This window comes from Argopecten irradians, chromosome 1 (genome assembly GCF_041381155.1).
Source record: "Argopecten irradians isolate NY chromosome 1, Ai_NY, whole genome shotgun sequence".
Taxonomy (NCBI): Eukaryota; Metazoa; Mollusca; class Bivalvia; order Pectinida; family Pectinidae; genus Argopecten; species Argopecten irradians.
In genome coordinates this window covers 58,064,273-58,081,120 of record NC_091134.1, presented here as the reverse complement: position 1 = coordinate 58,081,120, position 16,848 = coordinate 58,064,273, and the positions used below count along the sequence as shown (strand labels likewise).

The 16,848-nt window shown below is 36.0% G+C and overlaps 1 protein-coding gene across 2 annotated transcripts; it reads left to right on the top strand.

Annotated features, from left to right (window-relative positions):
• The first annotated feature begins 5,345 nt into the window (after positions 1–5,345).
• LOC138335134 (citramalyl-CoA lyase, mitochondrial-like) lies at positions 5,346–14,711 on the top strand. 2 transcript variants are annotated; one of them, XM_069284084.1, is made up of 7 exons: positions 5,346–5,446; positions 8,513–8,820; positions 9,107–9,295; positions 9,610–9,808; positions 10,452–10,565; positions 13,160–13,338; positions 14,154–14,711. In XM_069284084.1, the coding sequence occupies exons 2-7, from the start codon at positions 8,536–8,538 to the stop codon at positions 14,244–14,246; spliced, it is 1,059 nt and encodes a 352-aa protein (XP_069140185.1). In that variant the 5' UTR covers positions 5,346–5,446; positions 8,513–8,535; the 3' UTR covers positions 14,247–14,711. The 2 variants fall into 2 exon arrangements, with proteins under 2 accessions (XP_069140185.1, XP_069140176.1); XM_069284075.1 differs by having other exon boundaries at positions 5,346–5,457.
• The last annotated feature ends 2,137 nt before the right edge of the window (positions 14,712–16,848 follow it).

Here is a 16,848-nt window from a genome sequence, read left to right as displayed (position 1 = left end):
TTGGTCATTTTGTTAACAATGTCACAGGTGTAGGATGTTGGTTGTGATACAGGGTGGTTGTAGAATGTTTGGTCACTTTGTAAACTATTTCACTGGTAGGGATGTGGTTGTTGATACAGGGTGGGTTGTAGAATGTTGGTCACTTTGTTGTAACTATGTCACAGTGTAGGATGTGGTTGTGATACAGGGTGGTTGTAGAATGTTGGTCACTTTAACTAGGTAACTATTGTCATACAGGGTAGGTTGTAGAATTTTGGTCGTTTGTTAACGATACCACAGGGTGGATGTGTTGTTATACAAGGTGGTTGTAGTATTTGTTCGACTTTGTTAACTATGTCACATGGGTAGGAATGTGAGTTGTGATAAAGGTGGTTGTAGAATGTTGGTCATTTTGTTAACTATGTCTCAGAGTAGGATGTGGTTGTGATACAGGGTGGTTGTAGAATGTTGGGTCACTTTAATTTGTTAACTATGTCACAAGGTAGGATGTGGTTGTGATACAGGGTGGTTGTAGAATGTTGGTCATTTTGTTAACTATGTCACCAGAAGGTAGGATTTGGTTGTGATACAGGGTGGTTGTAGAAAGTTTGGTCATTTTGTTAACGTATGTCACAGTCGTAGGATGTGGTTTGTGATACAGGGTGAATGTGGCTTGTGATACAGAGTGGGTTGTAGAATGGTGTTCACTCTTTGTAGATCACAGAGTTGGTCACTTTGTTAACTATGTCACAGGAGTAGGATGTGGTTGTGATAACAGAGTTAGAATGTTGTTCAGGTCATGTGGTTTGTGATACCTTAACCACTGTTAGCCATTGTGGCCCTAATTATAATACAGCTCAACGACAATACTTACCCTTTAAGATGCTGTAGTTCAGCTTTTCAGGGTCAATATTCTCCACATACTTCCCTATGTACTGCTGTAACTTCTCTACTATATAATCATTCAGCATACTGACCACTATGTCTGGACGGGACTTACAGTGTCATGGTCAGACCTCATTAGTCAATCGAGTGATGTGGGTCAGAGGTAAAATCAGCCATTTACTGAAACAAAAATTTTACACTGTGTTTCAACTGCTATGTGACATGTACATAATGCACAGTAAAATATATTAGCTCCTCAGAATGCTTTACAAGAAGACTGATACATGACACATTTTATATAGCATTATTGATAGTAAAGAGTTTTTGTGTGTCTGTAATGAATAAGAGACCAATAGCCTCTGGTATAGAGGACTTTGATGATAAGATAGTATGGGGATTTAAGCTCGATGTTGTTTGAGCCTATGTCGCTTGGATCTTACTACTGATTTTGTTTACAATTAGAGTCCCCGATATTACCTATATAAGTGATAACAAACAGAACATAACAAATCACTCTTTTATCTCAAATGATGACTTGCCAATAAAAGCAGATAGACAAATTGTATATCTATATCTCAAAATATATGGGTCATACAGCAAATAATTTGAAATAATATATATATAAAAATATACTATGACAAATAAGTTCTTTAATACTTCACAAGTATGGAATATGATGTAACCTGTATGGGATATGATGTCACTTGTATGGGATATGATGTCACCTGTATGGGATATGATGTCACTTGTATGGGATATGGTGTCACCTTTATGGGATATGGTGCCACCTGTATGGGATATGATGTACACTTGTATGGGATATGATGTCACCTGTATGATATATGATGTCTCCTGTACGGGATATGATGCCACCTGGATGGGATATGATGTAACCTGTATGGGATATGATGTCACTTGTATGGGATATGGTGTCACCTTTATGGGATATGGTGCCACCTGTATGAGATACGATGTCACCTGTATGGGATATAATGTCACCTGTATGGGATATGCTGTCACCTGTATGAGATATGATGTCACCTGTATGAGATATGATGTAACCTGTATGGGGTATGATGTAACTTGTATGGGATATGGTGTCACCTTTGTAAGATATCGTGCCACCTGTATGGGATATGATGTACACTTGTATGGGATATGATGTCACCTGTATGATATATGATGTCACCTGTACGGGATATGATGTCACCTAGATGGGATATGATGTAACCTGTATGGATATGATGTCACTTGTATGGGATATGGTGTCACCTTTATGGGATATGGTGCCACCTGTATGAGATACGATGTCACCTGTATGGGATATAATGTCACCTGTATGGGATATGCTGTCACCTGTATGAGATATGATGTCACCTGTATGCGATATGATGTAACCTGTATGGGGTATGATGTAACTTGTATGGGGTATGATGTCACTTGTATGGGATATGATGTCACCTGTATGGGATATGGTGCCACCTGTATGGGATATGATGTCACCTGTATGGGATATGATGTCACCTGTATGAGATATGGTGTACACCTGTATGTGATATGATGTCACCTGTATGGGATATCATTTCACCTGTATGAGATATGGTGTCACCTTAATGGGATATGAAGTCACTTGTATGAGATATGATATCACCTGTATGAGATATGATGTCACTTGTATGGGATATGATTTAACCTGTATGGGATATGATTTCACCTGTATGGGATGTGGTGTCACCTTTATGGGATATGGTGCCACCTGTATGAGATACGATGTCACCTGTATGAGATATGATGTCACCTGTATGGGATATGATATCACCTGTATGAGATATGATGTCATCTGTACGGGATATGATGTCACCTATATGGGATATGATGTCATTTGTATGGGATATGATGTAACCTGTATGGGATATGGTGTAACACCTTTATGGGATATGGTGTCACCTATATTGGATATGGTGTCTCCTGTATGGGATATGGTTTCACCTATATGTGATATGATGTCAACTTGTATGGGATATGATGTCACCTGTATGGGATATGATTTCACCTTGTATGGGATATGTCACCTGTATGGGATATGATTTCAAGTGTATGGGATATTATGTCCCTGTATGGGATATGATTTCACCTGTATGGGATATGATTTCACCTGTATGGGATATGATGTTACCTGTATGGGATATGATTTCACCTGTATGGATATGATATCACCTGTATAGGATATGATGTCACCTGTATGGGATATGATTTCACCTGTATGAGATATGGTGTCACCTGTATGGGATATGATGTCACCTGTATGAGATATGATGTCACCTGTATGGGATATGATGTCACCTGTATGGGATATGATGTCACCTGTATGAGATATGGTGTCACCTGTATGGGATATGGTGTCACCTTATGGAATATGAAGTCACCTGTATGATATATGATGTCACCTGTATGGGATATGATGTCACCTATATGGGATATGGTGTCACCTGTATGGGATATGATGTCACCTTAATGGGATATGATACCTGTATGGGATATGATGTCACCTGTATGGGATATGGTGTCACCTATATGGGATATGGTGTCACCTGTATGGGATATGATGGCACTTGTATGGGATATGATGTAACCTGTATGGGATATGATTTCATCTGTATGGGATATGATGTCACCTGTATGGGATATGATGTCACCTGTATGGGATATGATGTCACCTGTATGGGATATGATGTCACCTGTATGGGATATGATGTCATTTGTATGGATGAGTCATATGTGTCTCACTTGTATGAGATATGGTGTCACCTGTATGGGATATGATGTCACTGTATTTGATATGATGTCATTTGTATGGGATATGATGTCACTTGTATGGGATATGGTGTCTCCTGTATGGGATATGATGTCACCTGTATGGGATATGGTGTCATCTTTATGGGATATGATGTCACCTGTATGGGATATGATGTCACTTGGGGATATGACACCTTTATGAAATATGGTGTACACCTGTACTGATATGGTGTTATCTGTATGATATATGGTGTACACCTGTATTGAATATGATGTCACCTGTAGGGATATGATGTCACCTGTATGGGATATGATGTCACCTGTATGGGATATGATGCCACTTGTATTGGGATATGATGTCACCTATATGAGATATGGTGTACACCTGTATTGGATAAGATGCCATCTGTATGGGATATGATGTCACCTGTATGGAATATGATGTCACATATATGGGATATGATGTCACCTGTATGGGATATGATGTCACCTGTATTCATCAATTCTATTTAGTATTTATCTTCTTAAATAAGTGGAACCATGATGAAACTTATATCTGAGTGTTCAAACTAATCTAAATCCTAATGTACATGGACTATATATAGAGTATAAAGAATTGAATTGTTTAGTGTTCTAGTACATGACGTGATAATTAAATAAAAAAAAGGGAAATTTTACGCTCCATATTAAATCTTGGCTGTACGTGTTAATTGTTGTGTTTTTGTGTTAACCATAAGTTTTGAATATCTTCTATTTGTTCGTTTCATAAAGCTGTGTAGTACTCAACATTTGAAATAGTTATAAGACTTAAAGTGATGAGCATACAACATGTGAAAAACAAATTTTGATTAATTGGATCTAAAACAGCAAACTATATTAACAATTATAAATGACGATACATGACAATGTACCAGGATGAAAATCACTCTCTAATGTTCTAATGTATCCTGATAAAGATACATTATGATTATGCAACTGTAAGATTAATGCAATTGTAATAAATTATGTTCTTATCTGCATCTATAAGGGTGTAATTTTCAAATTAAATAAAGTTAACTACTGTAGAGATGGTATCTGGTCTACCATCTTATACTTCATGTATCATAATACATATTTATATTGAAAACACATAAAAATGTTGACTAGTTTAGACAACACGACATACATAGGCCTATGCACATGTACAAATGTAAGTTAGTCATGTACCCCGGATAAGATGGACCTACATTTGTAATACGGCTCACTTTTGATGAATCATATTAATTAGAAAACCTACATGTACTAATTCATGGTTTCCAATAATACAATTGTTCAGACATAACTTTGTGATCTTGTTGCCAGTTTCAACATTACCTTACGCCATAAAATAGCGTCAGTCATTGTATAAATCTACAATTAACGGCGTAATCTAATCCTACCTGCAGACGAAATATTGATGAGGATTCGTACCGATTCCAGCATCTGTCGCCGAAATGGTCCAGATGGCGGTATAAACGGGCAATATTCTTGACATTAGCTTAACAAACCATACCTCCTTTTTGTTGATATTGATGACCTACCTCAACATTTCTCACTAATTTCTGAAATCGTACATTTTTGACAGAATGAAACCGGCATTGCCTCTCCTGCAGACGAGTGATTAAAAATACATCGTCACGTGATCAAACATAGAAATTAACTTCCGGAAAAGGAGCGCCATCTATCATAACATTGAGCTAGAAAACGAACTCTGCATCTATCGCGATACAGACGAATATGTTTGCGTTTGTTTAGCCTAGCCTAGATAGTGAGTAGTAGGCAAGTATCTCATGCTTTGAATTTGTATCATTGGATTAGCTCCATGCAGATTAGTCATAGTACTGTAACGTTAGACACTGCCGAGACCACCAGTATGACTGTTGATAGACCTTGCACTTGCAATATTGTAACTCGAAAGTTGTTTTAAGGTTCATGTAAAGGCTTTAACCAGTGCTATTTTGCAAGCCTATAACTCATTACTGTGCTGCAATTGAACAAAACTAATTTCATTAATTGTTGGTAGGCCTATATACCCTTGCTAACTGTCAGTCTTACTGTTGGTATGTAATTTGTGAAGCTGTTTGTAAAATTCAGTAAAATATGAGAAAAATATATATTTCTGGAGAAGACATAGAACTCGCGTGAATTGCATTGATGGATCGAACCAAATAATCATGCCATCGTGTTCAGTTGTGAATATGCCAGGTACTCCAACATTTTGTTTGGCAAAATCGGACCAGCAAATAGCGCAGGAGCCTATTGTAGTAAATTATAATGCAAATGGCTGCTATAAAAGGTGGATCACAAATATCGCATATAAGAACCCATCTCAATTGATACAAATGTTCTTATATAGACACCATAAGGTATTCTGAACATGACAAGAAGACTCTTCACGAAAAAAATAGTTCAACAGATCTGTTTGGGGTGAAAAATGCAAATTTCCGGAAAGAGCCTCAAAGTCCATATTTTAACTATTTTTTTCGTAAATAGTCTTCTTGTCATATTCAGAGTACCTTATAGTGTATATAAGAGCACTTGTATCAATTAAAATGTCTTCTTATATGCTTTGTGATCCGCCATTTAAAGCAGCCATTTGCATTTACGACAATAGGCTCCTGCGCTATTCGCTGGTCTGATTTTGCTAAACAAACGGTTGGAGTACCTGGCATACTCAATACTGAACACGATAGTGTAACGACTTGTTTCGCTACGACCGCAGTCATTAGCATAGAGTAAGAATGATACAATTAATTTGTTTTGCCCTGGGTTCAACTGCCGCGTTAGCTTGCAGATTCCTATGTCTCGCTACAATATTCAAAGGTACTAGCGAGTATGGACAATGGACGACATCAAATTCATTTTACAGTTTATTAATATTTAACATGTGTAAAGGCGACAACAAAATACCCGCGTGGCTCAGTGGGAAGTACTGTGTAATGGTCAGTTTTGCTGCTAATATTCTCACGTTTTCGCTATCAGAATTAACTCCTACCAATCAATGAAAGACCGAGCACGTGGCGCTACACACCGGGCCGATTATGGATAGTTTAACCTCCAATTTCACAAACACCGTTCTCCAGCGAAGATTCTCAAAATATCTCCTTAACGGTTAACCCCGAAACTCAACACAGGAGGCTCCCACTCTTTTCCAGCCTACCAACGGCTCTCAACACAAGAGTGAAGACTTTTACTTACTATCGAAACCCGTCTAAAAGCGAGACATGCCAAGTCCGACATTGCACAATTTCACAAGTATTTCAAACTCAAAAATATAGCAAAAATATCGACTGACAGCGAAAAATACACACACAGTAATGTTAATGCATTTCCATACTATACGATAACAGCAAATTAGGGAAAGGATGGGCGACAAATATATAAAAATTACATAGGATTCAAAAACACAACCCTCACCTCTCAAGGCCCGGTAGAACAAGAGCTGTTGGAGAACAGCAAAGCTCGCCTATTCAGAAGAAGTTGATGTTCAAGTATTTACTATTTAAACATGGAAATATGACAAATTAACAGACTCAAAAACCCCCTAAAGGGCCCCAAATTGGTTGTGTTATCACGTTCAGCATCCATACACATTAGGAAAATAAAATCATAAACATTTATGATGACTTATGCTTAAACAATTGACAAAATAGAAACTTGCTCAAAAACTTTAACATGGAAATATGACAAATTAACAGACTCAAAAATCCCTAAAGGGCCCCAAATAAGTTGTATTATCACGTTCAGCATCCATACACATTAGGAAAATAAAATCATAAACATTTATGATGACTTAAGCTAAAACAATTGACGAAACAGAAACTTGCTCAAAAACTTTAACATGAAATGGGACGCCAACGCTGACGCCGACGCCGGGGTGACAACATTAGCTCCCCCTATTCTAAGGGGAGCTAAAAACTGAAAGTCTCGGCGCAGTCCCGAGATCTCGTGCCCAGCAAATTCCTGCCAAAGTCTCGGTTAATATAATTTCCGGAAAATATAGCAACAAAGCGCACCGCAGCTTCGTTACATAAGCATGCTTATTTGGTGCTATCAATGCAATTCACACGAGTTCTATGTCTTCTCCAGAAATATACATTTTTCTCTTATTTTACTGAAATTAACAAGCAGCTTCACAAATAACATATCCACAGTAAGACTGACAGTTAGCCAGGGTACATACCAACAATTAATGAAGTTAGTTTTGTTCAATTGCAGCACAGTAATGAGTTATAGGCTTAATTAAATTGTTCGAGTTATTGCAGCACAGTAATGAGTTATAGGTACTTGCGCAAAATATCACTGGTTAAAGCCTTTATATGAACCATAACCAGGTCTGGTAGCACCATAGCTACTGTTCAGCAGAGCATTTGGCTGGTGTTGTGTTCGGAGGTCCCGGGTTTAAATCCCGGTCTGGCTGCTACATTTTCTCCTCTTCTGTTACACTGTGAACAGTAACATTGTGACAGACATTGAATTCTGCCTTAATTTTTTATAAATTTTACTTTGGTGAGATGCACTAAATTAAAACTGGCAAGCTTTCCAATATATATATATATATTGTAACAGAAATATATCTAATAGACTCTATGTATATATGTTTCTGATTCTGTAAGGAGATAATACATTATATGCAACATACCTGATGCTTGTATGCAGGGGTTGGAGTCTAGCTGTCCATGTTTTTATTAGTAAAGCAAAATCAACCAAACAACCACTCAATAAACATTCAATTTTGATGGTCAAAAATGAATTAATATGGATACAAGGTTCAACTGGAACCGCAGACTTGTCATTTTAGCCAGATATTTACTGTTTCAGTATTTACTTTCAGGTCAAATCTAAACTTTTCGGAAGATGAGGGGGATTCTGACTTTGATAAGAAGTCTACAAAAATCTAACGTTCGTGGCTTAACATTCAGCCAGCTTAAGAATCATGACTATCTACAGCAGGTTTACAAAATGGGAAAAGGGAGACAACTTTCTAGTTGTGCCGAGACACTGAACCAACCTGCCTATACCCCTCGGAGAGCAGTGTTATATGTGCCAGGAAATGATGAACGGAAACTCCAGAAAATCACAGGTCTTGATGTTGATTGTGCCGTAATGGATTGTGAAGATGGTGTGGCTGTAAATAGAAAGGTTCACTATTTAGAAAATTCTAAGTAAAATTTAATTAAGTTATTAATAATGCAAAACTCCATATAAATGTCAAAAAAAAAAAATAACATTGGAAATGCCATGATGAATAATAGTGTTAAACACATTTATAACGAATCCATGGTTATAACATTGTTTTCATTCCCTGCCATCAAGCTTTGTATATAAGATGTTTATAGCGAACTATTCTTGTAACAAAGTAGTTCTGTTGTTTACCAGAGGTTTGATATAAACGTGTTTTACTGTACATAGTTGTGATGATGTACAGGAGGAGGCTCGGAACACTATTAAAAAGATGCTTGATAACCTGGACTTTGGAGGGACAGAATGTGTGGTCAGGGTCAATTCTGTGGACAGTGGATTGATGGCAGATGACCTCAAGGTCATATTTGGAGCTGACCGAATGCCCAAGACTCTCATGCTTCCTAAGGTAGACAGGCCACAGGAAATAAACCAGGTAGGATACAGAGCTCTAGAGCCTATCAATATATACTCAAGTCTGGCTTTGTAGTATAAGGTCACCAGAGTTACTTCCCCTGGTGCTAGTTCTAATAAAGCCATATAAATAATATATCATTCATGAATACCGCTTACTGATAACAACTTTTGGTAATTAGCCATAATTATTTCGCTTTCATGAAAAAGCACCCAAAAAGGACAAAATCTTGCTGGTTTTCTTACATTAATAAAATAAAGTACACTGTAATGTATGTACATGTATTCTGATATTAGAGATTGACTTCAACTAATTGTGATATTAAAACTTTTCAGTTTACAGAATGTCTGAAAGAATCACTTAAAGATCGGGTACAAAAAGAGAAGGTACAATTAATTACCTTTGTAGAAAGTGCTATTGGTCTGATCAACCTTACAGATATCTTCACACGGACAACAGAACTGGCAAACTCGGAGGGATTGTTTGACCTAGCAGGAGTTGTTTTTGGCTCCGACGATTTTTGTGCTGATATTGGTAACACTATTTGAAATAATATTCTGAAGTAATAATGAAGTTAATGATAAAATATTTGAAATGATATAATAATGAAATATTTGCATAATTTTGACAAATCAAAAACTGATAATGAATAAAGAAAAAAACAGCAAAAGGGAAAAAGTATCTCTCATAATTAAGATTGAATGTAATTTTCTGAAATATTTTGTATTCAAGACTTGAAATACTGTTCCATTTGTTCCTGAAATTGAAAATTTATTGGATATTGTATTTAAAGATACTCAACTGCTGATAAATGGGATTTTTTTACTATCAAAAACAGGAGCAGACAATTTAGTATTTTTCTTCACTTACAAAAGTTACTTACTTTACATAATTACCACCATTGAAAAGTTTGAGCTTCTAATTTTACTTTAAGTTAAAAACATAAAAAAATAATTAATTGCATCTGAAAAAATTCTGTGTCGCTATATCCTATATGGAATGAAATACTGATTGCGCATGCACCAGAGGCCAAATGAATTATATTATTATATTTTTTGTGTGAATTATATATATATATATATACGATTAAACACCCCATTATTGTTCAAATCATGAATACCATTTATGCTCTGTTGGCGGTGGAGCATCTTTAACTGTCAGACTTTTTGTTAATTAGGTGCCACCAGAACGGCTGATGCCACAGAATTGTTGTATGCCCGTCAGAAGATTGTGACTTGTGCTAAAGCTTTCAGACTACAGGCTATAGACCTTGTCTACATTAACTATAAAGGTATCATTACTCATTAGGTAACAGCTTTCTGATGATTAATTAAAATAACATTTTATCTGGCAATGTGCTGAGGTCTAACAAGGATATCATGATAGAAGGATATTGTGGCCAGTATAATTCAGTCTTAGATAATTCTGCTCCACTATGTGGTGCTCTACGATACGCTCGAAAACAAGATCTAACAATTAACTTCCCGTTCAGGGTCACCACAGCATGACTTCTAGCTGGCCTATAATTGAAACATCTCGGGACATGCTAGTTGCCGCTTATACTTCCAAGAGATTCAATTACATTATGCTATAGGGGATGTGCTGATTGGCTAACCAAAGGGGTCATGCTAAGGTGACCTCGAACATGAAGTAGTTGATCTTTTATTGGAGTATAACGTAGAGCATCTCATTGGAGCGGAAGTACAAGTCTATTTTAAATTAGGTTGGGTAAACATTATCATAAATAGAGTATTTTAAATATTACTTACAGTCGAGACTGTCTGAGCGACCCCCTGTATGTAGCGACTCCCTGTCTTATGTGACCTTACTTGAGACCCCCCCAATGTATTTTGCTATATGATTGGTCTGTTTTTAGCGACTCCCTGTCTTACGTGATAAGCGACCGTGTTTTTACAACCCACAAATTATACCAAGTCTGTCTTGAGCGACCTTTCATTCGCCTGAGGCTTTAATTAGGATCGATAAGAGGTGTGAACAACGAACTATAGACATTGACTGTTGACTACGATAAGAGTACATTACTGTGTAACCAGTTTTGACGGATCACGAAAGATCGTTTTTTTACACAAAATTTGGTTTAAAACTATCAAATAGGCCAGGTATCAACCATATATTTCTCCTGAATAAACAATGGTAAACATCGGCAATAAATAACTGGACACGTTAAATAAATCGGCATGTTTTATTTTGCCTACCGTGTGATCCTATGGCTTGGCTTGGATGACTCGCTTTTCGTTTTGTACATGGCGTTCATGATTAAACATTATTTCATTCATTGATATGAGTAGACAGTCATTATAACTGCCATTCTCAAGTCAGCAACCCTATATTTTCTTCAAACGTTTCTCATAACACCAGACAGTCTTGTAAAAACAAATGTAGTCTTGGGCTTCTGTACATGTAATGGCCGCTATTAAGTAGCATTGTACAGTAGATTTGTAAAATTCAGCAAAATAAAGCCCAGGCTTTAAAATATTACATACATACAAAAGTAATATATTTTTGAATTTACATAACATCTGCAATTGTTTTGCTGTTGTCATTTAAGGAAGGTCTAATTTTTGTGGTTTTATTAAGTCTGATAAACCATGATATTCAATTTTTTTTACGGTAATTAAAAAAAATGATTGAGAGTTTTAACCCAAAATTACACCCCCTCTAAATAGATTTTTTTCTTGAACACAGTTTAAAACCAAACATCAATGTACATCTGCTTGTAATTTAGCACTAATTATATAAATTATTTTTAATTAAAAAGAGTATCATTTTTTATCATTATTTTTTATTTCTTTTTAAAACAATCAGGTTAATTGATATATTTATAATGAAAAATAAATTTAAAGACAATTAAAGACCGATTTTTGTACAGTGATGTTGCGGATGACCTTGGGACTGTCTCAAGTGACTCCCTGTCTTATGTGACTTTTTTGTAACGGTCCCTTGGAAAGTCACATAAGACAGTCTGTATATGTAATCAACTCATTATTATTATTACAATACACATTTATAACCAATCCTATAATGGCTTAATAGGCTACATCTTCACACGTCAAGGCAAGTTAATCCACTACACTCCTTACTAGCCCTGACACAATCCGCCGCTTTTACGGCGCTTTGCTACGGCTGCCATCTGGTGGCAAAAAATTTCACCACAGTCTCGTCACTGGTCGATTATGTAAATTCTGACCAATCAGAGCGCTTGTTTTTTTTCTTGAAAGTCGCTAATTCTAGCGCTACTTTCGCTTTTAGACAGCCATGCTGTTGATTTGTAATTGGCGCTCTGAGTGTGCTGTCGATTATCACTGCAGCCAATCAGCGCGCGAGTTTCCCAGGCACGGTAAAAGCGGGCCAAGGGATTACCGACGTATGTCAGTATCACTTGGTAGGTGAAGGTGAATAGGCTATTAGATATACCAATATAATAAATACTAGATTATCTCCCTTTAGTTGGAAAACATAGTATGAATTTAGACACAAAGTAGAGATGGAAATTATAAGGTTAGATCATGTTAAGTTATCTATCCAAAAGGACTTTAAACATTTGATGATGTTTATGACTGTGTTTACTCTAGTTTGTGCCATTATGCAGTTGAAAAAACCACTGAGACTTGAAGATACAGCTAGGACCTATACCTATTGTATAATTTACCACTTGACATACAAGTATAGATGGCTGTTTGTTATAAAGTTACCTCGGGATTTAAGAAATCAAACTCTATCACAGGAAGATGTTCTGTTCTATAGATGTACACAGTCTCTAGTTTTCTTGGCCTGAAGTCCCCTGAAACATAGCTATTGCTGTGTAGCTGATAATTCTCTAAACAAACAATACAAAAGCCACTAACAGAAATTGTGGAATTACAGATCTAGAAGGCCTTGAAAAGCAGTCAATAGATGGATCTGATATGGGTTTTACTGGGAAACAAGTAATCCATCCAGGCCAGATTCCGGTAGTCCAGAAAGCCTTCTCTCCCAGTCCTGAACGTGTTGAGTGGGCCACAGAGCTGTTACAAGCCTTCTCACTTCATACACAGTCGGGAAAGGTAACAAGATCCTAGTTATAGTTCTATTGTGATTAAGATCTGTAAAGATTTTGTTTAATCTTAGTTTGTTTCATCATTTATTTTTCTGAAATGTCGATAAAATCAGGCCCTGATTTCTTGAAACAAATGTGCAGACTTAAGTCAAAACTTAAGTTTTTGTCCTTATGTAACTTATATGATTGATGGCTTAAGTCAATTTTTTACTTAAAGGCCCATGACCTTTCCGGAGAAAAATATGAAGGTTTCTTAAAAAACATTAATAACATCAGAAAATGCATACCGATGACCTAAAATAAGATTACAACCCCAAACATATGCAAGATTTCCTGCGTAATATATGAAAACAGTGGAGAGTCGATTCGCCGTTTTGCCGTCTGGCGCAGTGATAGTCAACTACCGCGCGGTATTTAGGACGACGGCGGGAAACATAATACGACCCGCGTTATGAAAATAAACATTTTATTTATTTTAATCAAATCGTTCAGAAGGTGATGATAAATGTAGTATTAACGGTAAGTTAATAACTTTTAAGACTCTACAAAAATATCGATCTTGTTTTACATTCCCATTTTAAAAATTAAAAGCCGGTTCGGAAAGGTAGTGGGCCTTTAAGTTTGTTTCGAGAAATCGGGGCCTGATGAATCACATAATATAAAATGACCAGACATGCTCATCTATACACTTCTGCCATTTGAATTCAAATATATAATTAGTTAAGAGAAATTACAGTTTTTATTGGTGTTGTATGGTGGAATCTTATGGTAAAAGTGAGAACATTCTCATCTTTGCTAATTAGATGTATTTTGCTGTTGTAGGGTGCGTTTACATTCCGTGGTGCTATGATAGACATGCCCCTTGTCTTACAAGCTAGGAACATTGTACAATTGGCTGAGGCGGTCAACAGCTAACACACGGAGTGGTTATAGGTGTACAACATTCAATACAAAGTGCTGACATTTGTAAACATTCACTAGATAAAAGCAAAAAAGTTCTATAGAAGGTTTCCCGATTATATGATTCTGATATTATGAGAACAGTTATGGTAACAATCATCGATTTTTAGCTTGAAAGGATAAGGCATCACAATAATAACTTTATTCCTGTTTTAAATTGGCTAATCAGTAATCTCAATACTAATGATTGATATTGACCAAAAGATGCAGAGTATTTTTTTTTATGAGAGTTATCTCTCTTGACACCTATTTGCTACATTTTGTACAAGTGTACCAGACAGTATAAGAATTATTTTGTTATTTTCAACTGGTGCAAATGGATATTCATGGTATGTTGCTGGCAAAATCATAGAAAATACAGTGATATAAATTATGTTGTGTATTAAAAGATGTGATATATACATTAAAAGTATACCTTTGGTTATGTTTTTCTTGTTCCTTCATCTTAATTGGAATTTTAGAGATTTATTTAACATTTACAGAGATTTCATATACATATCTTGTGCAGTTTTCATACTATATGGCCTTACATGTATGTACCCCTGGGGACAGTGGGCGGCCCATTTCTGCATGGCAAAATTTAAAAAAAAATGAAAACTGGAAAATAACAAGAGATCACCATCAATAATAATCTAAGAAAGTACATTGTATAATCAATAACGAACAGCAAACTAGCTAGTAGCTAGTTCGACCTTGAATGTGCAGCCACCTGCTTTGATCCATACCAACTATGACAACTTATACAAGCTGATGTTAACAACGAACACAGAAAAAAAGAAACAACATGATATTTTTAAAACTGGGAACCCTTGGCAACAAGAAGAGCTAAAGTTTCACCATGCTACATACAATAAAAAACTATCATGTAGTTATTAATCCAACACCTTATATAACATCAGGTGACTGGATAAATATCCTCCTAAAATCTGTACAAATTCTAATGACATGTACATGTATTATAACTTAAAATTATGGGTCCATACAGATGGTCAGATGGGACAAACTTAGCAGATACAGGAAAACATAGACCGGTTAATTATATAATGGTAAGGACATGTGTCTTGGCCGTACTGTTAATTTTAGTACCCAATATTTAAAGAGAGAAGGACGACTGTTTTGCTGTTGGCAGTATTACACTGAGAATCATGTGTGACCGCATCACATGCGGATGAATATTGCTGCTCGAAGTTTTCGTGTTTCATTCTCTCATGTATCCATTCATTACGTGGAAACTGTTTTAGACATTTGTTTTCTCAAAATGTGAAATGACCCTTTTAAAGAGTCTTAAAGGATTTGTGCAGTCAAAAATGATAATTTCAGTTTATGCTGGAAATGGCTGTATTAGCACGTGTAGAAACCTCTCCGCGCCGCGCGAGACCTGTTTAATAAAGAAAATTTGTGTGTTTTTTTAAGTTCAGTTCGGACCGTTGGTAATTATATATATTGCAGGACACAAAACGAAGAATTCAAGTGGAATTTGCTTTTCTCTTGTATTATATTTTTTCTCATATATCAAACATATGTGGCACATTACATAGAAATAAAATGAAAGTTCACTCGTATTGGTAATCCAATATGTAGACACCGAATTAGTTGTCCGTAGATGGCGATCCACCTTATAAAAGTTTAGAATTGGAATAATGTTCACACACAGTTCACTATTTGGTAATCCAAGAAATATCCGTAGTGACCGCCTTGAAGGTTGGGAATCCAAAACTTATGTTCATAATCAGGCATGGGTTTTTATAATAAAATGACCATTGTCCGATAGGTAAACCCGGATGTAATCAAGATCAATAGCATAAAGATATTATCACAATTAAACGACTTGACAATATATCGACAGTTTTGATATGAAATATATCTACTTAAGCTTATCAATGACACCATTGCCTCAAGGAAGGTTCTAAACACTTTGACATGTGAATACTATATGTAATTGTCGGTCACTCCACGAAAATAAGACCACAATGCCTTAGGGTAGATTTTAAACTGATCAACACATCTATAGGTAAAATATACAATTATATAACAACAAAGAACATCTCAAATTTCTCTATGACAACTTCCTTCTCGCTCAGGAAGACTCTGTCCCAGAGTCTAAATTATTTGTCAAACAAGTCAGTGTTGATAATCTAAATACACCTAGGCTTTTCTCAACTGTATAACGTTCATTCAATAGATTGTCCATCAAATTAACACACATGTAATAAAAGTGGATACTGTTGTTTTCAAGAGACTGTTATTGGTTTTCATTGACTCCTTCAAATCTAGAAAGTATAATTAGCTTAAGCTTAAGCATGGGTTAGCAAAAACTACTAAAAACTTAATAGTAACCAAATTGGTTTCCAAAATTTCCTCGTCTTCGATTTGGCCGAAATGGTTGGTTATGATTGGGAGGTGCGTAATTTTGACAATTTTGTCGAGACGTTTGAGAATTTACAAGCAAATTTTCTCTTTCGAAATTCTGAATCGTGCTTTCAAGATTAGCGATTGTTTCCTTATATTTTGTGATGTCTTTTTCAAGACGAGCTATTTGACCAGATTTATCATCGTT

Bases quoted from the DNA above. Each gene is read 5' to 3' on its own strand.
- LOC138335134 (XM_069284084.1), top strand. From the start codon at position 8,536: ATGAGGGGGATTCTGACTTTGATAAGAAGTCTACAAAAATCTAACGTT. The intron at 9,809-10,451 runs GTAACACTATTT...TTTGTTAATTAG, and splicing joins CGATTTTTGTGCTGATATTG to GTGCCACCAGAACGGCTGAT. The intron at 13,339-14,153 runs GTAACAAGATCC...TTGCTGTTGTAG, and splicing joins TTCATACACAGTCGGGAAAG to GGTGCGTTTACATTCCGTGG.